The 24,079-nt window shown below is 34.8% G+C and overlaps 2 protein-coding genes across 2 annotated transcripts; both read left to right on the top strand.

Annotated features, from left to right (window-relative positions):
- Positions 1–6,050: 6,050 nt before the first annotated feature.
- Positions 6,051–9,560, top strand: LOC132548041 (lateral signaling target protein 2 homolog). The gene is made up of 4 exons (XM_060211863.1): positions 6,051–6,098; positions 6,448–6,651; positions 7,509–7,638; positions 8,263–9,560. Exons 1-4 carry the CDS (start codon positions 6,051–6,053, stop codon positions 9,558–9,560), a joined length of 1,680 nt encoding a protein of 559 aa, XP_060067846.1.
- A 7,163-nt stretch (positions 9,561–16,723) lies between these two features.
- LOC132548038 (elongin-B-like) lies at positions 16,724–22,801 on the top strand. Its single transcript, XM_060211858.1, has 4 exons — positions 16,724–16,754; positions 18,166–18,309; positions 19,204–19,303; positions 21,096–22,801. Exons 1-4 carry the CDS (start codon positions 16,752–16,754, stop codon positions 21,209–21,211), a joined length of 363 nt encoding a protein of 120 aa, XP_060067841.1. The 5' UTR covers positions 16,724–16,751; the 3' UTR covers positions 21,212–22,801.
- Positions 22,802–24,079: the final 1,278 nt, after the last annotated feature.

Below are 24,079 nucleotides of genomic sequence, written 5' to 3'. Positions count from 1 at the left end.
TTGAGTACGGTGACTTGGTATGCTACATGAAGTAATGGCGCGACCTTGTTATGACATTTAGAACGAAGGAGAGTGTGAGCAGTTGTCACCCTAGTGTTAAGAAAAACACTGTTCACTTACCATGGACAGGTGTTTCCCCATTTTAGTAGGTATAAGCTTTTCTTGTCTCACCGTGGAGTTGAGACGGGGAAGGATTTTGGAGGAAGGTGGTAATTTTCTCGCAGTTAAGGGGGTGAAAGAAACACCATCTAATGGGAAAAATACTAAAAATACTGAATACTTTGATATTTCTTAATTAGTTTTCAATAATTCACGAGAACACGTCTTTTTGTGTAAATGTTTATAGTAACAGCTTGGAAAGAGACGTAATGCAGATTAATAATCACATTCTCCAGAAAAATAGAACTCTTTCCTAATCGAAAACTGAATATTGTGTCGAGGAAAATGTAACAACGGTGAAACACTGTTAACAAAATGACGGGAAATTTGGTTTTATAGATATTACAGACCCGCCCACAAAGATATTTTAATGATTTCAAAGAAATTCCAGTTAAGAATCAACACACGATTCATAGAATTCATCCAAAAGAATCAATGTTAGTTAGAATTTTGTGTGTCCGGCTTCATAGCATTCGACAAGACGAACGGTCTTATGTAAGATGGAAAGGGATAAAAAAACGTGCCCATAACTCTAATCGCCTGGTTGCATATACGCGAGTGTGTATGAATGATGATATATGTGGTTATCGTATAATGCATTATCTGAAGTTGTGTCGACCTATAAAATAGTTCGCCTTTTACATTTCATTCAAACTTTCTTGTTTTCCTTCCAGAACATAGACCTTTCATCATGGATGTTGTGAAACAATGGACTCGTATTTTCTTCTTTGCTATATTGGGATGTACCAGTATTAATACAGGTGTGGATAGTTTCCTTACACATAATTCCATGTTTTCGCCGACTTCGGTGCCCCCGTTCCATAACAACATTTATGTACATCCAACAATGGGTCCTCCCATGTCCACACTGAGTCCAATATTACCGACAGTGACCCCTTTAATGCCAGCCGCGCGACCTGCAGCATCAAGTGTGTATCCGCGGCGATTTTTCAAAACTGCTCCACGTCGTCGGACAACTACAACTATATCTGTTCGACCTGTAAATATTCAAAACGCTGTTAGAAGTCCAAAGGGTGCTTTGTATCAAGTGTTTAGTAGGTTAACTCCAGCAGGTCAGACGAAGCTGTACAGAGTCCTAAAGAACCATATGGGTCCATCTCTTAAACTGCCTACCTTTGGGACACCAAGGCCAACTCAGTCAAGCGTAACCGGGAACAAAAAAAGTGCATCAGGACAGCCCTTTACAATGGTGTCCCAAACGAAGGACTTGATTACAAGAGAGGTGCAACAAAACGCTGTGCTTCTTCAGCGCCTGGTTGGACAAAATCAGATTGGTAGTTCTACGGCAAGCCGTCTTGGAAGACAAGTCAGAGATATGAAACAAAAATTGTTAGAATCAGAACCTGTTACTGGGCAACAAAAAGAACAACTTGTTATGCAATTGCGAAATCAGTTCCGAAAACAACTATCCATGTTTAAAGAACCCGGTGTCAGTCCTGCAGAGATCTCTGTGCATGCTCCTTCCAGAACAGAACTTGTGTCTTCGAATGCCATAACTGATGTACCGCATAGTTTGGTAAGCCACCTAGTGAAACCAATTATAGAAAAGACCTAACTCTATCAGATTGGTTTCTGAGGAGGGACCGCCTTTTGCTTGTTTTACATACTTTTAATTGAAAAGGCAATAATGTTTATATGCAGACATTGTCCTTGTTATTACAATTAGATTTATTTTGTATTATATTTCTTTAAACGAAATTTCTAGGTCTCGCTCAGGAACAATTTAATTATTTCTTTTTATCTCAAATGAAATTTGATAAATGTTGTAATGTTAACTTGACAAGGTGTTAATGTGAACATCAATAGTGCAAAAAAAAAAAAAGAATCCGGAAACATGTTTGATAAAATATACACATCCGTTTTTAATGGACAACACGTGTTAAGTTAAATGATTTTGACGAAATGAGTAGCTGCCTGTCATATCTATATTCGATGAAAGGTATAATTGTCACTATGACGTAATAAATTCATGTAATAAGTGGCCCATCAATTATACATATTTAATTATTCTTCAAAAATCATTAAGCCAGTCGATCAATACTATGAACTATTTAACTTATTTCCTGTTCAGTGCTATACTGAACATTTAATGCATTGATGTACGTTCACAACACCTATATACTAGGTGTATGTTACCAGCACGATGATAAACACTGTTTAGAGCAAACTGTTCAATTAACCGTCTATACACAAGATACCAGTAACCAACACCATGTCACGATGTATTACATGTTATAGTATATTTCTACCCTGTTATCTGCCCATCCATGTAATATTATACACGTGTAATTTGACCTAGAGGGGCGGTGGTTGGCTGAGTGTTGTTTGTTGTTTTAAGTGGGACGTCGTTGATTAATGCATTGAAATGTCCCAAACATAAAAGTAATTATGCTGTCATATCACATTTGGTATCAACCTAAATGCTTTTTCATGAATATTTGTATCCGAGATATTGTGATAAAAAGAATCTTCAATTCGTTTCTATGTTCCTGATGAAATCTATTAAACTCGTCATAAAAATCTACTACTCGTGAATGAAAACTCATATACATGTCTCTTTATCTTAAACGAATTTCAATTTTAAAATTGTAAGCTTTGGTATCAGCATCAAATGTATTTTATTGTTATCTACAATATAAAATATATCTGAGCTAGTTTTTCTTTGTTTTTAACAGCCACACGAGTCTATTGATCAGATGTTTGCTGATATCGCAGCCGAATCAGGTAAAAGTGAGTGATCTGCTTTCGCTTTTCTACTTTTCTTTCTTAATATTTGTGTGAAGCAAACGTACTTATTTTGAAGGTTTTTAATTGCTCTCGTGATTAAATATAAATGATTCGTACAGATTGCTTATCATTGTTAACTTTGCTATTTGTCTAATAGTTACAGAAACAAGATAAGTCCATATTGTATTCCGAAACAATCCCTTTTCTTCTTCTTCCCTGACATAATCCATGTCGTTCTCATATGAAGCTTTTCTTCATACTGAGATTAAAAAAACAAAACAAAAAAAAACAAAAACAAAAACAAAAACAAAAAAACGATTCATTGAAAAAATGAAGTAATTTCACTGAATTTTATTGAAAATACGTACGTTTACAGTGTAGACTTTATTTAACATTGTCCCTTATGTAGGTATATCACATTTTCCTCGCCTCTTGCAAACACTTAATCATCACTAGCTTCGCATTGAACCATCCAATACATGCACATTATCCTTTTTGTTATGAGCAAAGGCGCCTGAATATATCCACTATTACCTTTTACTAAAAGTTGAATAATGTTATTTATATAATGTCTATAGAATACTTCCCTACTAAAGGTAAACGTGGATATCTGTTACCTGAATAATAGTTTATCTCTACACTAACCGAGAAAATACCCAGTTCCACTAATTATTTTGGGGGAAAATCTGTTGTTGTAACATATCTAATGATACATTCTAATAGATTGAATTCATTGAATTGAACTAGCTACTTTGTGTTCCTCCCAATCATAAAGATTCTAAAAAGAGACATAATGGGAAACAAATTATTCAAACGATATTCCATTGACTCATTGACGTTATAAGGTAATAATTTAATCGTGGTAAAACAGATTTCACCCTCGTCATAGTGACGTCATAGACAAGTATTATATTGCTTTGTATGATATGAAGCTAGACGTGTTTAATGCTCGTTAGTTTTACTGTTGGTTCCATTGGTTTATACCTTGTTATCATTGGATTAACCAGAGCTTACATGACGGGAGTTGTCGATGAAGCAGAGGATGCTTACTCTTCCGGAACATATGGCCTTGATCTTCCCGTATCTTTTCAGGATCATCCGTGTAAATCTTTCATATGTTATTATATAATCTTTTATAGGTATCAGCTTTAGCTCGGATATCGGACCAGGTACTTACAAGATCGAATACGACATGCTGATTACACAGGAGGATATGGAACAAAAGTACCGGTAGGTTATCATCTGTTTTGTTCCTGATGCAGAAACGACTTCATATATTCCATTTCAATCTACCAATCATGAAAGCAAATAAAATACGTGTTCTAATCAATGTACCTGCTGTAATTCTTTTACTACGGACCAACAAAAATAAATTTGCTATTGTCTTTCCTGGTAAATTTACTCGACGAAATAAAAGATCTCTAATCACTTGCATTGCAGCTATTGACAAATGGACATGATGCTCAATGTTCCGTGATTTATCTTAAATAAATAAAATTGTAGAGATTAACTACTATGCGAGTATTTAGTATTGTTAACGAATAATTTAAACTAAATCACAGTGCACATTAAGAAATTTAGTCGAACATCAATAAATTATACTTGGCTTGTATATAACTAAAAAAATCATATTTACATTGACAAGTTGTTTTTGCTCTCTTGGGTTTTTTTCTGCAAAACATTAACTACTTTGAATTACCGCTTACAGTCCAAAAAACGATGGGACGAGAGTAAAGAGAGCTTTGTTAAAGAATGCCAACGCTCAGTGGACAGGCGGAAGGGTACCCTACACTATGCGGTCGAGAGACTTCAGTATGTATGCAACCTGTGTAAATTTGATTGTAGTCATCAAATGTGATCGAAATTTGACAAAATCTAAATGGGAAAGTTCCATAACTCAATCAATTTCGTAATTTTTATACATATTCTGAATTGTCCTACTATTCGTATGAATTAAGGCGAGGCATGCAGGTTACGGCAAACAACGGGATTAACAATTCTTTATCACACCAAAATGAATTAAATGTATCAGCAATTTGTACCTAACACTGAAACGACAAAACCTGACATTTCTTATTTTTCTATTTTATATTCGATAGGTAGTACAGAAAGACGTGATATACACCTTGCTCTTAGAGAGTGGGAGTCATACACATGCGTGAACTTTGTACCGGCCAAGCACACAGATCCCTTTTCATTACATATCAAGGATTCTGACGGGTAAGTCTCATTCTTTGTTATTATAACCTGATATTGTAGTGTTCTTAGGATTGTTCGGTTTGGATGGTTCTACATACTTAATATGTTTTAATGTATTTAAACGTTTTACGCTTTGAATTTGAGATGTGTCACAATTTTATCGCCATATTGTTTTTAATATTGCAACAATTTTTGACATGAATTTGATAAGGGGGGTTAGGAAACTGTCTTCTATATTGTGGTTTCAATCATGTTCAAGTGCTTGATAAACCCATTGATTGTGTATTTTTACAGAAATGAAACAGTGGACTTTACAAAAGAAAAACACCTTTTTATACAGTTTTAGAGTTAGATACAGTAGTAAATTGATACGCTCGTTAAAAATAAGAAAAGAACATTGTCCAAGAATCCTGATTGGGATTCAACATCGGTAAAACAAGAGCAAAGTATGAGTGATGGAGGAAGAAATACTTACATGAAAATATGTTTAGGGCAAGCACCTTCTGACTGATCCACAATGTACAAGAAAAGACGTAACGCTCACATATGATAACCATTGACGTTTGTATGATATTGATTTAGGGTTGAAAAGTAGAGAGAGAGAGAGAGAGAGAGAGAGAGAGAGAGAGAGAGAGAGAGAGAGAGAGAGAGAGAGAGAGAGAGAGAGAGAGAGAGAGAGAGAGAGAGTAGGAGGGAGGGAGGGAGGGAGAGAGAGAGAGAGAGAGAGAGAGAGAGTAGGTTGTCCTGCTGTTATACTTTGCTTGTTAATATCAGAAGTTCCATTTCCAAGACTGCAATTCTTAAAGTTAAGATGATTATAATATTCATCACACCCCAGTGAAATACATTGTAGCGGAATTACAAAAAATGTAAAAATACTTACTTAGATACTGACATGGAAATTTGCCTTTTAAATTTTCGACAGATGTCATTCTTATGTTGGAATGAAGCGTAGACAGCAAATGGTGGGCCTGGCAAAACCCTGCAGAAAGGTCAGTCTTGTGGATAACTTGCTATTCACCTTGTGATCTATGTACTGTAGGTGTTTACATATAGTGTTTATATATCTGTAATTCTAACCTTTAACTTCCTCATAATGTCTTCAATATAAAAGGGAATTGTGTCCTAAAAACCCAAAATAAGTGAAAATATCTTTAGTTTGCTTGTATGATATCATCGATGAAATGCGTTGCAAAGCAAACAAATTATCAAGGCGATGCCCAGCATATTGCTATAATTTCTCATTTTTAATCAACACACTCATGACACTCTTTCAGTCACCAGCAACAAACATTACAGATCACTTTATTATACTAGAAATTGTGTTGTTCTACTTTCCAGAGAAGCATCATTCTTCACGAGATTGGCCATGCTATCGGAATGTTCCACGAACAGGCTCGGCCTGACCGAAACTCGTACATCGATATTTTGTATGACCACATTCTTCCTCCAGTCAGATTCAACTTTCAGCAAATCGATCCTGACCAGACAACAAACTACAGCATTCCATATGACTACCTAAGCATAATGCATTACGGGGAAACAGTACGTATCACCTATATAGCTCACATGTATGGTTATCATGGAAACAGAATTTGTTGATGATATAGGGATTAAACCTTATTATTGGGAAACAGAAGGTGTCTCCGATGTAGGGAATAAACCTTATTATTGGGAAACAGTAGGTGTCTCCGATATAGTGATTTAACCTTATTATTGGGAAACAGAAGGTGTCTCCGATATAGGGATTAAACCTTGTGTTATTGTGTGGAAATAGGTTTTTCTGATATAGTGTTCATACATATTGTTATTATGTGGAAACAGTAGGTGTCTCCGATATCGATTGTTATATTGTGGAAACAGAGGGTATACAGATTTGAATAACGGCGTATGTCTCCGCTGCAATGTTTATCTTAGTGATGTTATCAAAGAAAAATGTGGAATTTTAACTCCGATTTATTATTAAGAGTAATACTATTATTGGAAAAAGTAGTCATCGCTGAGAAGTGATGCTATTATGGAGAAATGTCAAGTTTTGGTTTTTTATTTCATTTTTTTTTTTATTTCTTTATTATTATTAACTCTTTCTCGTCATCAGTCGATGTTTTTTCTAGGGTTGTAACCATGCATCGACCTCATTTCTTATATATCAGGGTTTTTTTTATTGAAGCTATTGAGATAATCTCCAAACCGAAGGGAAAACTGGAGCAACCGAAGTTTGTAAACAATCCATACCTTTCACAAGCACACATCGTTCCATCAACAACGAAATTTAGAAAAGAAATACATTGTTAATGTCTATTTTTGCGTACATTTTCCTGAGATCTGCAGATTTTTAAAATAAAATTCTCAGCGAGAGTTTGTTCAAAAATTTATTCTTGATATCAAAATTCATATTTCAGGCGTTTTCCTATAACAGATCAGCGGTCACTATGCGAGCCAAGGATCCCAGCTTCCAGAAGAAGATGGGCAAGGCGTCACGTATCAGCTTCCGTGATGTAATGTCAGTCAATGCTATGTACAACTGTTCAGGTATTAATTCTCATCAAGTGACACTAGCGTCAATAGATATTATAGAATTTCGAATTCAAGACATCAGCGATAGCAACTTTCTGTTCAAACTTCAGTATCAAAGGACTAATTTTATGTGGGTAACATGTTTTACAATGTCCAATATATTTTACATATATGTTGGACATTGTAGCACAGTTGACGAAGGGTGACAATATTTGATTCGTGGCCTGTCTTGGCCTTAACCTCACGATCTATGGCGACAAGGCCAAGACATTTCAAACTGTCTAATCATTACACCACCACGATATCCCCTAAAAAGGATGTTTGGAATTCCTATTGATAGACAGCTGGAAATTCTCGACATATTTTTGTTTATACGATACTTGTGTACATAAGATATATATAATTTAATAACATTTTCCATTTTCTTTTAATATTGTTTTGTACAAAAACAAACAAAAATTAGTACTTACTTGAGTAGACGATTTTGCTCTACTGAAAAAAGTTACGATTTTCATGTTTACTCTATATCATACAGTCTTTCATACTTTCAATCCTGACAAAAGTTTTGTCTGTCGTGGCATGAATCATATAAACGGAAAGATTCTCCTCAAGATTAACTGACAATATTCTTTTGCACAGGTCACTGTAGTTTCATACCCAAGTGCCCATTCAAAGAAGCTTTTGTCGGAAAAGACTGCCGCTGCTGGTGTCCAACAGAAGAAAATGATCGTGAGCCTGCGAAATTGTGTCCCGATGTACCTAAAGTTACACCTCCTAGATTAGTTACGACTCCACCCAACAGTCGAGGTGCTAGACCAAATCAGAGACAGAGGGACACGAATGGTGTCCTTCTAGAAATCGCTTTCAATCCAAATGGGCGCCGGACGTCTAATCGTGGTGCAAGTGCTGTTTTAACTCCTGTAGGTAGAGGTCACAACTTCATTCGAAACCCATCAAACCAGGGGGCTAGAATGGTACCTACTTCCGGCAATGAAGGGTCCCAGACTTTAGCTGCAACTTTGTCAAATCTTCCTGAATCTATTAGAATAGGCTCCCTGAGAGGAAATGGACAGCGCTCTACAGCAAGCAGAAATAGAAAGACCCTGTCGAGAAATCGATCTGCGGATAGAAGGCCAACCTTTCGACGTCAAAGTTCAACCCGTTCGCAACGCCCTTCCACAGCTACATCAGCAACCGGTGATCGTCTAGAACAACAGCTTTTGAATGAATTAAATTCACTCAGTGAAGGTAATGAAGGAACTACACGTCCGCCATCACAACCGACTCCATTGCTGTCGGGATTGGTGCCATCAAGATCATCAAGCACTGACTTCAATGCAATGGTTAGCAATGTGATGGGCATGTTGTCGGGAAGCCGAACAGGTAACTCCAACCGAAACACAAACGGCGCCGTGGTTTCTTCTCAGACACCAGGAGGTGGAGTTGCCACGGCTGAACTGAAGCTTCTGTTACAAGAACTTAACCGACTGAACAGTCAGAATCAGATGTCTCCTCATATCCCAATTGTTAGCAATGTCCGACACACTCACGTTAGATCCAGAGGAAGAAACGCCGATATTCTGAGTCAACGACGTGCCCAGAATTTATTGCGGGAATTATCTGACCTCATGTTATCACAAAGTGGGCGCCATCAAAGCTTACCTCTTTCACGAGAACAAATATCATACCTTTTGCAAAAAGTATCATCTTTTAATTCTCCAGTCACACATGTTACTCATACACATCCTGTTGTTATAGAACCATCTGCTGGACACCACCACCACCACCACCATCATCAAGAACACAGTCACCACCATCACCGAGAACAAACACACCATCGCCGAGAACAAAGACACCATCGCCGAGAACAAATACACCATCGAAACGACGTCCTCTCGCCCATTATCGAGAATTCGCATTTTCACAGCAACCCGTGATAGAACACTCCCATATCAACTTCCAATTGCCAATATTGAGTTGAACTCGAAGGAGCATATCATATCATCGCAATAACTCCTCATTGGGATGTTAGCGTGATATCATACTGACTCCTGACTTAGTTGGTAAACACTTGTCTACATTCACTTGAATATAATAGTAGACCAAAGAACAATGAATGTATTAATGGTATGTAGTGTGCTCAAATTATGACTGAGAGCATCGGATGAAACATAAATTTCTTTCGATTCCATGATTATATCATGAAATGCAGTGTAGAGCTGTTATTTTGTCTGCGAACAAAAACTATTCTTGCGTAAAGCAGATATAAATGCTTGGATACATACTGATGGACGAGAAAACGAGAACTACGATGAATGAATGTCCGAAGTGACAATAATGACTATACAATCATGTGCTTACTCGATTGGATCTCCTTTACAACTCGTGAAATTAGTCCATCCGTCTGATTATACATTCATGTCATGAAAAAAGATTTATTTGCCATTAAAATGAACGTAGAATATTTATTGTGCGTATTTTACACGTGTATTTAGTACACCATAGACGTTCCAAGACATCACAATCAGATGAGTGAACGCTTTATCTATCATGCTTTTCTGCATAGTATGCAGATCAAAAAGACAGTTCATTGTGGTACAAACTTATGTTACACTTTTGATTTTGACCACATTGTGTGCGGTAAGTGTTAATGTTTGCTGCTGTAACACAGTGTAATGATCTATATTTATCGTGACGTAAGAAATACGTCACAGTTCTGGTTTATCTGTTATACAATGCAATACTTAATAACGGTGCAAGAATTATGTCACAGTTGTGTCTCAGCTATTACACAGTAAAATATTTCATCGTGATATAATAAATACGTCTCCGCTGATACAGTATAATACTTCATCATGATGTAAGACGTACGTCACGGTTGTGTCTCAGCTGTAACACAGTATAATACTTCATCATGATGTAAGACGTACGTCACGGTTGTGTCTCAGCTGTAACACAGTATAATACTTCATCATGATGTAAGACGTACGTCACGGTTGTGTCTCAGCTGTAACACAGTGTAATACTTCATCATGATGTAAGACGTACGTCACGGTTGTGTCTCAGCTGTAACACAGTATAATACTTCATCATGATGTAAGACGTACGTCACGGTTGTGTCTCGGCTGTAACAGTATAATACTTCATCATGATGTAAGACGTACGCCACGGTTGTGTCTCAGCTGTAACACAGTGTAATACTTCATCATGATGTAAGACGTACGTCACGGTTGTGTCTCGGCTGTAACAGTATAATACTTCATCATGATGTAAGACGTACGTCACGGTTGTGTCTCAGCTGTAACACAGTGAAATACTTCATCATGATGTAAGACGTACGTCACGGTTGTGTCTCGGCTGTAACACAGTATAATACTTCATCATGATGTAAGACGTACGTCACGGTTGTGTCTCGGCTGTAACACAGTGTAATACTTCATCATGATGTAAGACGTACGTCACGGTTGTGTCTCAGCTGTAACACAGTGAAATACTTCATCATGATGTAAGACGTACGTCACGGTTGTGTCTCAGATGTAACACAGTGAAATACTTCATCATGATGTAAGACGTACGTCACGGTTGTGTCTCAGCTGTAACACAGTGAAATACTTCATCATGATGTAAGACGTACGTCACGGTTGTGTCTCAGCTGTAACACAGTGTAATACTTCATCATGATGTAAGACGTACGTTACGGTTGTGTCTCAGCTGTAACACAGTGAAATACTTCATCATGATGTAAGACGTACGTCACGGTTGTGTCTCAGCTGTAACACAGTGAAATACTTCATCATGATGTAAGACGTACGTCACGGTTGTGTCTCAGATGTAACACAGTGAAATACTTCATCATGATGTAAGACGTACGTCACGGTTGTGTCTCAGCTGTAACACAGTGAAATACTTCATCATGATGTAAGACGTACGTCACGGTTGTGTCTCAGTTGTAACACAGTGAAATACTTCATCATGATGTAAGACGTACGTCACGGTTGTGTCTCAGCTGTAACACAGTGTAATACTTCATCATGATGTCAGACGTACGTTACGGTTGTGTCTCAGCTGTAACAGTGTAATACTTCATCATGATGTAAGACGTACGTTGCTATTTGAGTATTTATTTTAGCAATAACTTGTAAGTTTCTTTATAAGCTGTCAATAGTGCAGCAAGTTTCTTTATAAGCTGTCAATCGTGCAGGCGAATCACTTAAATGAGTCATCAAATCGTAAATTGCAAACTTGCAGATAATCTTTGTATTTTAAATAAAATGAATTAATGAGTATCGTGTTGGACTTTATCATCTTTATTCTCAATAAGTGGTTTCGGAGTTTTGGGTATTAATATTATTGCTGTATTTATAAGAAATAGTAGCCTACGAAATTATGATAAACATCAGCATATTTTGCTCTGCTTCGTCGTCAACACTCGCCGTGTTAATCTTAGTTAATCCAAGTAAGTTCTTAAACAAGAACTTAGATAAAATCAACGAAACCACTTTATATTGTACAATGAAATGGAAGAGTTCTCTGTGAGATAGCATGATGGCGGCCATACAATAGTTTAACATATATCTCTAGAATGTCTGTGTTGTAAGTCTATCTGTCAGCTGTCGACACGAACGAATTAAAAGTGCTTGTTGTGATTATCACGAAGAACAAAGAAACTCTCAAACGCTGACTCGGATGATACTGTTTCTTTCATTCTTAAGTAAAGTTTCGGTGTACTTGGCTATAAGCGCGAGAACCATTCTATTATGTCGTTGCTGGTGATACTAGAATTACTCCGATGTTGTTCTAATCACCCGAACACCGTTATAGACATTACTTTAGAATAATTCTTGTTATCGCCATTTTCAAAGATGGATTAAAATGGCAAAAAGTAAATACCACAAAAATGAAACTATAGTAGAAAATCTTAGACTGTTTAATGATTTCTGTGAGCAAATACATCTGTTTTTCTTTAAGGTTTTGATAAACACGAAAATATGAACCGTCCAAAAGGCCCACTTTTACAGTACATATAGTATGACACCAACAGGTTATAACAGTCCAGAAAATAATTTTACGTAGATGGTCTTAAATCAGTGTCATGACTTTTTATTTTGGTCTTGATAGGTGACGAAGTGACTGGTTAATGCCAGTAGTTCATATGATTAAATGACGAGATTTGAAATAATGTTACATAGTTAAATCTACTTTTAGATACTGTATGGTTATATTACCTTTCGGTTTCAGTGTTTTTCTACAGACATAAACATAACTAACCTTTGTTACAAGTCCTGAACTGCGCTGAGTAAAAGTTATCAGTTATTCTACCTTCTAGTTTGTAGACTGACAGGTCATGAATAATAATCAGAGTGATGAATAACGAAATTTAAATTTTGAACGTAACGTTCAATAGCAATGTCATTCACAATCTCTTTGATGGAAGATTTGGTACACGACAACCGCAGCCTAAATCAAGTCAAATACATGTATATCACAATATGAAGAACATACATACAGTATATAATTGAAGCACGTGTATATAATTATACTAAGAGATACGGCGGAAGTCTGTCAAGAGAGTTTTAGAATTACACATACAGTTCAGTTGTTGTGAATATAAATTAGGTTTTATTTTGAGTTGGAATTAAGTGGATTTTGATACTAATTCTTATCTTCTTATATTGAAGTACTTTTTCTAACATTATCATCTCACTTACAGTAATATTTTGAACTTTCTCATGTGACTTCTAATACATTACAAACTAGTCACAATATACATTACAAACTAGTCACTACATACATTACAAACTAGTCAAAATATACATTACAAACTAGTCACTATATACATTACAAACTAAACTAGTCATAATAAACATTACAAACTAGTCACTATATATGTTACAAACTAGTCACTATATACACTACAAACTAGTCACTATATACATTACAAACTAGTCACAACATACATTACAAACTAGTCACTATATACTTTACAAACTAGTCACTATATACATTATAAACTAGTCACTATATACATTACAAACTAGTCACTGTATACATTACAAACTAGTCACAATATACATTACAAACTAGTCACAATATACATTACAAACTAGTCACTGTATACATTACAAAGTAGTCACTGTATACATTATAAACTAGTCACTATATACACTACAAACTAATCACGATACATTACAAACTAGTCACAATATACATTACAAACTAGACACTATATACATTACAAACTAGTCACTGTATACATTACAAACTAGTCACTATATACATTACAAACTAATCACTATACATTACAAACTAGTCACTATATACATTACAAACTAATCACTATACATTACAAACTAGTCACTATATACATTACAAACTAATTACTATACATTACAAACTAATTACTATACATTACAAACTAATTACTATACATTACAAACTAATTACTATACATTACAAACTAATTACTATACATTACAAACTAATTACTATACATTACAAACTAGTCACTGTATACATTACAAACTAGTCACTATATACATTACAAACTAATCACTATACATTACAAACTAGTCACTATATACATTACAAACTAATTACTATACATTACAAACTAATCACTATACATTACAAACTAATCACTATACATTACAAACTAGTCACAATATACATTACAAACTAGTCACTGTATACATTACAAACTAGTCTTTATATACTAATCTAACCAATCCGCACCTTTAAATCAACTGAAGCCCTGCACACTTCATAAACTTATTTTGGTGTTGCACACATCAAAACCACGCCAAGCCACCGCACATTCCAAGACTTTTGATATGAAAATTGCAAGAGACAAAGACGTTTTGACGTAACATGTCATATTAATATATCATTCGTTGTGGTCTTTACTTCGATGGCTTCATAATTTAATATATCATTATTCTTAACTTTAAAATAGTTTTACACTGTCAATAATGTATAGGTATGACACAAAAGGAAGCAAGTGAAACCTTACGGCGGGTGTTGTCTTTAAAACCTACCGCAATCTGACGTTTAATTCTGGACTCTAATCGGAGCTATGTAACTTCTCTCTCCTTGGCTGTAGAGGAGAAAGAGAAATCCCGACCTAGGCGAGTTTCTGTGTTTCCCTCGTGTCAGGGAATGATTCACTTGTCACCTGTACTTGTATGTTAGGCCCAGGTTCCTGTTGAAAGGCGTGTACATCATGGAAACAACACAGATACCAAAACATCAACAAAATCTTATTTCAAACTCTAATGAGGGCAAAATGGGAGAAGGGTACTAGCGTGTCCCCCTTCATCTCAATTCCATTCTAAAATGAGAACAATGTTAACATACAAATGTACTAACACACACACCAAACACGTCAACTTTCTATTGTAGAAGTAAATACGCTATTTCCCACTGAGAACATGGTGAGGACCACAAATTTTCCCATAATTACGGCGATTTCTTTTTATGTGCGCCATCTTGATAATCCAGTGAATGGTTTATTTGTCATGTGTCGACATTTTGTATGAAGTCATCGTTATATTGGACACAAGCCATTTAATATCGAATCGTTTAGGAACCGTGAACTTTGTAATCTAGAAATGGAAAAATGACAGTATAGAAACCAAAATCACCACGAATATACGTGATAAAACGTGGCATTTCTTTTTCGTCATTGATACGAACATCACAGGCTTCAATATCTTACGCAGCAGATAGAGTATATTTATTATACCATATACCTAAATATGCCTGATTGTATTTTTTTCTAGTGAAATGGATGAATTTACTAATATATCAATTCGATGTAAAAAAAAAAAAAAAAATCAAGTTTTCTATTGGTTTTCAAAAACAGCTGAACTTGGAAGCAATTCCTACCAGAAATCAACACAAAATGTTTGAATATAGAATTCTGTTAGTATTTCCAAAAGTGTTTTGAACATTTATTTATTTATTTTTCATTTTAAAATGTTACCATAGACCTAAATATGTCTGATTGTATTTTTTCTAGTGAAATGTATGAATTTACTAATATATTAATTTGATGTGAAAAAATCAAGTTTTCTATTAGTTTTCACAGCTGAACATGGAAGCGATTCCTACCAGAAATTTATTTATCTATTTATCCTTTTAAAATGTAATCAAAATATAATTTCAATGGTTTCCTTTAAATGTCATATACAATGAGCACATGTATTTCACTGGTTTTCATAATACACTTCTACTTCAACTTAGTGAAGATTAAGTCGTTTTAGTTGAGAGACAAAATGTGCACTAGGAATAGAAGGGAACAGAAATCGCATCTTTTAAGGAAGTTTCAGAAGAAAGGACATGCCAACACTTCGGACATGACATCAAACGGTGCCGCTGAAACCAGTTATCAATTTAATAAAAGAGACTTACAGCTAGTAGTGATGATGTAACTTTTATAGTTTTGTGTAACCAATGCTTCCAACGATTTTGCTATTTGAAGATTGATTTATTTTGATATTTGTACTTATTATTTGACAGAAGTTGATTGTAGTCACCCCCCCCCCCCGGATTTTGGAAAGCTAATTGAATAATTAAGTGCATATATTAAGATAAATACTATTTAATATTAACTGAAAAAATATGGGCTTTATCTGATTAAAAAAGACGTTCCGAGATGTAAATTGGAACAGTTTAAGCTAGGCCTCTCCGACGTCATTGCACACTTTCGTTTCTCCTTTTCTGTGGTTTTAGAAATTTCGCTTATTCAGATCAGATAGTATATTCCGTCATCGTCTAAATATTAAAAGAATTATTATTATTTCAAATTTCTATGTCAGTTTATAAGTGAAATACAGTGCTGCAATCGCGTATTATACATTTTACAGCAGATTAAAAAAGACATGACGAACATTTACCATTAGAGTTACCCCCCTTCCTTTTTATTCATATTTCTTATTTTCTTTCTTCTGATATAATTTTATGTGATTTCTTTGAATAAAATTTCATCGAAATGTTATCGTTTTTAAGTTGGATGTTTTGGTCCTGCTGTTTCGACTCATAAAACAAAATATGGGGCACTTCCGCTCTTAACGCTGAACAATGCAGTTGTAGATGGCGCTTTCTGTTTGACTCCATACAAGGAATCCATAATGGTAAGTGAAAGAACTCTTCCTTGTGAAATACATTGATCTCATCTGTCTGAGGATATGTAGGTGGATTCTAAAGGTGTTTTCATCTAATACATTCTTTGTTGCTTCAATTCTATAACCATTACTATTCATTAGTGCTTAGTTCTACATGTATGACCCGTCTGAAGTTGTTACCAAGGCCTTAAAAATCGGGATCATCTGCGTTTCAATATTCCTGTTGGTGCACGTGCTTGATTTGTTTGTGTTATGTTGGACATACTTAACAGTTTCTCGTTGACGTAGACTAACAGCATTATTTTAAACGCTTAGTGATTTGGAACATAGTACCGTAAATGTGTTAGTACAGCTGTTTATAATATTGTGTAATGCCGGTGATTCTACAAGACCTACTAAAGTACGACGCAGTGTTTACATTTGTACGGTATATACTTTTGTGATATCGTTACGTTTGGTTTCATTTGAAAGATACATTTTTGAGCAGCTGTTAAGGAGATGAAAATCTGAAGCTATTGTAGATTCGTAAGACGTCGTTGGCTCATAATCTTAATTTTATTATTTCTGTGTCTTTTAAAAAATACCAAGAGCAAATCTAGAAAAACAAACTATTCTATATGCAGATGAGAGTGGTTACAATGCTGCTTGATGAATCTTCATGTTCAGTGATCCTGTGCACCTCAAATTGCTTGGAAGACACATGGCAAATGCAAACAGAATCAGTTTAATACTCTGAAAATGTAATAATACTATATACCCATTAAATCTCATTTAATAGATTTGCCAGAAATGCAACAACTTGTGCATAATTATCCAATCCACAGAATCATTGAACCCAATTACATTACAAATGCACAGCTTGTTGTTTGTTGGTTACAGCAGTCATGATATCTATTTACTAGGGATTACACCCAGGTCTTCTAGTTAACTAGTTTTACACTCATTTGAGATAAAGACATGTTCTCTCTAGATATTGAGTATATTGTTATACCCTCAACCCCTACCAGAATAGTTCTTTCCTCAACCCCTGGGGTAACAGTGATGTTTGTTGAGGTTGTTGAACAAGGATAATGAATATTTCATTGATATCCTCTTAGTTCTTACATGGTCTATGATGTAACCAAGTGTTAGGGATCAAACCCAAGAGCTCTCCCGATCTCAACATCAAGGATAGAGCCTATGAGAAGTTCTCTTCATTGATAGGGAAATAAAATGTGGCTAGGAATTATATTTTACTACATTTGCTACATTTATGAATGTAATAATAGCCATGGACGGTAATTTTGATGGTCTTGATATTCAGACAAATCAATAATCTGACTCACAATAGCTACACAGATGTAACTGTGGTATGGCCATGGTGAGTGAATATTACACTGGTACACTGTACAGACCTTCACACTAAAATTATACATTGTAGGATGTGTTTTTAATGATAAGGCGGAGAAAGTGCACCATCTTCACAGATGCGAAGGAGTCTACCACAGTTCATGAGGTAAAGAAGATAATAGAGGGTATATTAAAAACCAGACCAGATGACCAGAAGCTATACAAAGATGACCAGGTAAATCTGAATATTTCCAATAAAAGTGATTGATCTGCAGTATATTTTCATCAGTCCATTTCAACTTTATTGCTAAAAAATACATAGGTCCAACAATTTAAAATTAAGTTTATACTGAAATTCTATATGTCCCATAAAAATCATTTGAGTACAGGACTGTATGTAGATGTATCAGTGAAATAAGCTATAACTGGCAGATATTTAGCTGCTCCAATTAACAGAAGAAACATGTATACAGCAAATACAATTTCAATAATGAGTTTTGATTGTTCACCTGATCATGCATATTTGATATCAAAAAATATTATTGAATTCCACCACTAACAGATAGTATTGTGGTAAAATGGGTTATCTTTCTATTCTTGACTAGGACTTAATTATAAAAGAAAAAGGTGCTCTGTATGGATAATTTTATGTAGATGTTTCTTGTTATTAAGTTTTACACCTTCAGTTTTAAAACTTCATTGAGATGAATATTTCTCAATTAAGACAAACAAAAAAACATGGGTTACCTGTGACATGTTGGGAAAATTTAGGGTAGGTAAGAAAATTTTTACTTTCTAAATAGTTTCATAGAGTATATATAGGAGAGAGGTCTTGTATAGTTAAAATTTAGGAAAGGCACAAAATGCGTGGGTACATTTGAATGTAAGGTTACCGAAAACAGGAAATATTCTTTGTTTGACCTTATTAACATTTTCATAACATTCCACAAAGACTCACAACCAAGTGAAAATATCCCCATGAAAAAAATCCATTTATATGAGGGTAATGGTACATTGACAAATTGTTAAACTTGTTTCTCCTTTTTTCATCAACATATTTTAGTGTAGAAGAGTTTTGACTTTTCACCCCTTGAATTTAAATGTGTATATGTTTGATTTCCCTTGACAGCCCTTAGATGACAATAAAACACTTGGTGATTATGGATTCACATTTGCCACAGCAAGAGCACAGGCACCAGCAACAATTGGTTTGGCTTTCAGACAGGAAGGTAAGTAAACAGTATAATTTAATTCAGAATTCTTGAGAAGCACAAGATGGATCTTTCTCAAATTTCATATGTAGTTTCCCCATGGTCTGAAGTGGTGTCCATTTGATTTAAGGATTGATCAAAATAACAGAATTTCTGACAGGTGGCCATCTTAGATTTTTTAAATGACATTTCTTGAAAGGTACCGGACTAATTTCTACCAAATGTCATATGTAGGTTCCCATTGGTCTCTAGTTGTGCCCATTTCATTTTGGGACTGATCAGTAAAACAAAATGGCCAGCAGGTGGCCATCTTTGATTTTGACTTTTTAAGTTTGTTATTGCTATTTCTTGCGAACTACAGCATAGATCTTTCTCAAATTTCATGTGTATCTTGTGTTAATCCTTCATTGTGACTGTTCCCTTGATCCCTATAATTGCCCAGGGGACCTACAAATCACCTCTGGCTAAAAGTAAGGGGCTGGGCCAATCACTACGCAATGGATCACCATATGTTTGTAACTCTACTGATCACTAGTTGTGTCTGTTTGAGTTTGGTACTGATCAGAATAAGAAAATGGCTAACAGACAGCAATCACAGATTTTGTCTAGTAAAGATTGTTATCTCTATTTCTTAAGAAGTACTAAATGGATCTCTGTCAAATTTCATACATATGTTCCGTTTGGTCTCTACTTGTGCCCGATTGATTTTGGGACTGATCAGAAGAATCAGAAGGCTTTCAGGTGACCATTTTGGATTTGGCAGATGAAAATTATCATTGCTATTTCTGAAAAGGAATACTCAAATTTCTTATCATTCAGAGCAAAAACAGTGAAGAGAAAAGAAGGGAAAAGTCAACTTTCAAAGAGCAAATACTGATCAAACAAGGGTTGGTGCCAAGATCCCTCTGGGATCTCTTGTATTTGATGGTGGCCTTTTGAACTTTGTATTTGATTGTATTCAGCACACCCACTTTTATTAATTTCTATTTGAATTGATATATCCATCGAATGTTTCTCATTAGACACCACTGAGCTAGATATATTTTGGTGTTATCTTTACATAATTATTAAGTGGAAATTTTCTCAGAAACTTATTGAATCACTTAAATTTGCTAAGTGATGCATATATTGAGGCTTTATTGAGATATTGTATTGTTATTTCATTAAACAGGGCTGATATTTCATGTTTCTACTAGTTCAGATTCGTCCTGTTTCTGACTTTTTGATGAGAGTTTCAATTTTGAGCTATTACCCATTAGCAGTAAACAGGATAACAAAACATGTATTTACAATGGGCATGTACACAGGCATATAATACACATTTTAAGAGAATTTGATTCACTTGTAAGAAGATTTGTTGGGTATTTTATTTCCTGTTATGTTGAATGACCCTGTATAAAGTGAAATAAAATCGGCTGTGAATATTACTAACTATACAGTATGTAACTCAGGCTTTTCCACCAAATGCATACATGAATGTTATCTCTTCATTGATTTCTAGCTATGTTCTCGGAGCCAATATTATTTGACCCCACTCGAGGGAAAATGTTCTATTTACAAATTCAATTTATCAGTTGTACTTTGTCTGAGTTTGGCAATTTATAGGACTAGCATTACTGGATGATACATTAATGATGCATTGATAATTTCTTTGTATGGTACAGATTACAATGATTATTGCGTAAATATATGTAACAATATGTTTGGGTGACTGTTTTTCACAAACTTCAAGTATTCTTACTAGAATATGAAAGTGTTTTATTTTTAGTTAGGTTTACAACATTCACATTGTCATTGGTTTACAATCCAGATGGAGAATTTGAAGCTTTGGAGGTGACACCTTTGTCCAGTCCGCCAGAACTCCCAGACGTCATGAAGCCACAAGATTCCACTTCAGCACATGCACAAGAACAAACAGCATCATAATCACCTGTCTTAAGCTGTAGAAATATGTTTATAAAAAATTCTTGCTGATTAGCCACTTAACTCACTTGTAACAAATGAAGAGAAGAAAATTACAAAAAAAAACCTTGTCAAAACACCCTAATTAGTACTGGAGGATGGAAATGGTTCCGGACATATCTTATCAATGATGCCTGCTCATCTTAGAATGAAAGAAAGAATATTGTTTCTCATGTAGATTTGTTTTTCTTTATTTATTAACTTCTAGTTTTAACATTGCTACAAAATACAGCATACCCTTTTGTCTGCGATATAACACCAATTTCCATTCAGTTACCATGGCAAAGTTAGTTTATAATGTGTGTTTGTGTGTGTGTGGTGGCCTGCTAAAGACCACTTGCAACAGATGAATGAGACTTAGTAAATTTTAAACTATCCTTTCAGAGAGAAAATCAAGTACATTGGTCAAGTGTTACATTTTCTTTGTTGATGCCAACTTCATTATCTCTCAAGAAATCTGTTCAATTTAGAAATACATTAACTTAAGAAATTAAAAACAAGGTATTGTACATAAAGCAATATTCAAATATACAGTAGTATTTTAATAAGATAAAAACAAACTCGTAGTAGCTTAGGACCTAGTTGCTACCTCTGATAATGATTAGAGAAAATTACTAATTACTGGGCATTATACCAGGTATAAAAATGGACTGAAGCTTATCAATGGCAAGAGATGGAACCTGCGTTCTTCAAGAAGGGGGCTAAACAAATCTGATAAGATTATCTATATATAAATGTTATGTGTATATGTACAGTTTTTGTTTTTAATGATTTACAAAATGTTGTGGACTTGTGATATATTGAATAATCTCTGTATTCACTTGAAAAAAACTAGCATGGTCAGATTCATTGAAATTCACACAACTGGAGTAATCCCTTATGTTCATATGCTTAAGCAATACATATACATTATTTCAGATTTAAAATTTTGAGAACAAAATTTTAATATCTGTAACTCCACCTCAATCAGAAATGTGGAACACCACCCTACTTGAACATTGTTTCATAAATTGCAAATAGAATTGAGAAGAAATTCTTAAAACAAAGGCCGATATTAAATAAACACTATATACAAATATAATACAGAATGATTTAATTGCCTGATGTGGATAAGGGTATTAAGACATATAATGCTGTTGAATGTGTGTCGCAATATACATTTCTGTCTTTGAAAATAAATTTTACTGAACTTGAACAAATATCAAAGGTGAAAAATAATAGGCATTTTGATTTTAAATGTCTGCAATTTTGAGAAAAAAAGTTAAGTTATCACACTGTAATTTCCAATATGGATGCATTTAAGTAAATCTGTCTTGACATATCTTTCATAGTGATATTGAACGAATTGTACAGATGTTCTTTTTATAAATATATTCAACATTAAATCTCATGTCAGCTGGAAATGTTAGTTTTGCTTGTTTGAGAAAGGACTTTTTCTCCAATTTCTACCATATTGAAATATTTTGCATATTACTGTTACCTATTCAAACAGTAGGAATAAGTGTTGCACTTGTAGCAGTGTCAAAATCATCTCCAATAAATATTTATGTCCTATTTTCCATCTTTTTCTTCCTTTTTTTCAATTTCTCATTTTCCTTGTTTTTGAACTTGGAAAGAAAATGAACTACATAAGTTTTTCTCTTTTATGAAAGCCAGGTTTTTTTTTTGGTTGATTTAAATGCTACCATTCTGATCGTTGTATTGGATTGAAAAGTCAAGATTAATTAAAATATCTAAGTATTGATACAAAGTTGTTTTGATTTGAAATTTCTGCGGTGTGAAATGACTGGAAGTAGGTGCAAAGTTCTGTTCCATTATGATGTATATCATTCTTCTGTCAATATATGTTGGAGCAAACCTGTAAATTTCACAATAAAAGTAGACGCATTGATGACAAGAAATGGAATGCAAAGGGCTAAAAGCTAAGGATAAATCAGAGAATCACTTATGGTGCCAGAGACCAATTCAAAAATTTCCATTTGATTTTTTCTTCTAAAAGGAGGTTGTGGTATTGCTATTAAATCGGTTTTTATAACAGTTGAAATTGAAACACATATTTGTTTGCATTCCAAACAAGGTATATTAAAAGTCTTGATAGGGAGATAAATGCAAAGGGTTAAGATATATGAAGAAATTAATGACTGCGTACTAATGCGTTCCTGTTTTGCCTAAGATCAGTAAAGTAAGTGTCTCTAAGAAGGAAGTTCATTCCTCTCGTTGCTCATCTGAGCAGAATCTTCAGCAAACCATTGGACAGTAAGACCATGAGAGCTAACGAACACTGGTTATAATATTGCATTACTTTTTTAATAACTTTTAAAGAAACATGAACTGCATGAACATTAAGGCACTTACCTGCCCTTGAGAATTGTTCATTGTACGTTATGATGTAGTTAACAATCAAAAGTTTTCCTCCTGAAGAGTACTTCAGGGGGTTCTTGGTAGCGAAAGTTGTTCTAATGAAGCCTTCGAGGTGAAACTGGTAGACAGATTAAACATCCACCTACAGATAACATGCAAGTATGTTGTGATTAATTTCTTCTTCATATATACTATTTAGTTTTTGTTTAATTGCCCTGCTTACCCTTTGGTATCCATACCCCACCAAGAACCCACCACCTACTTACACCCAACATTGGCTCCTCCCTTTTTTGAAGGGTTGAGATGTGACAGACATGGTCAAACCCCTCAGAAGTTGTAGAAATCTCACCAACTTCTGTTAAAGATTTTTTTGATGTATTGCAATATAGAAACAAGTACTAATTGTAATTGGAACCATTACAAATGTCCCCCAACTTGGCCAAATTTTGACCACAGCTGACCGCTCAGATG

The sequence above is a fragment of the Ylistrum balloti genome, unplaced genomic scaffold (assembly GCF_031769215.1).
Source record: "Ylistrum balloti isolate Yb309-2 unplaced genomic scaffold, AGI_CSIRO_Ybal_v1 Utg370000, whole genome shotgun sequence".
In the NCBI taxonomy this organism is placed as follows: domain Eukaryota; kingdom Metazoa; phylum Mollusca; class Bivalvia; order Pectinida; family Pectinidae; genus Ylistrum; species Ylistrum balloti.
This window is presented reverse-complemented; position numbering and strand designations above follow the sequence as displayed.

What these genes read in the sequence shown, in the direction of transcription:
- LOC132548038 (XM_060211858.1), top strand. An exon ending in AGCTATACAAAGATGACCAG is followed by an intron (nt 18,310 to 19,203) that starts GTAAATCTGAAT and finishes TTCCCTTGACAG; the next exon opens with CCCTTAGATGACAATAAAAC. An exon ending in TTTGGCTTTCAGACAGGAAG is followed by an intron (nt 19,304 to 21,095) that starts GTAAGTAAACAG and finishes TTTACAATCCAG; the next exon opens with ATGGAGAATTTGAAGCTTTG.
- LOC132548041 (XM_060211863.1), top strand. Translation starts at nt 6,051, where the DNA reads ATGAAGCGTAGACAGCAAATGGTGGGCCTGGCAAAACCCTGCAGAAAG. An exon ending in TGGCAAAACCCTGCAGAAAG is followed by an intron (nt 6,099 to 6,447) that starts GTCAGTCTTGTG and finishes TCTACTTTCCAG; the next exon opens with AGAAGCATCATTCTTCACGA. An exon ending in TGCTATGTACAACTGTTCAG is followed by an intron (nt 7,639 to 8,262) that starts GTATTAATTCTC and finishes TCTTTTGCACAG; the next exon opens with GTCACTGTAGTTTCATACCC.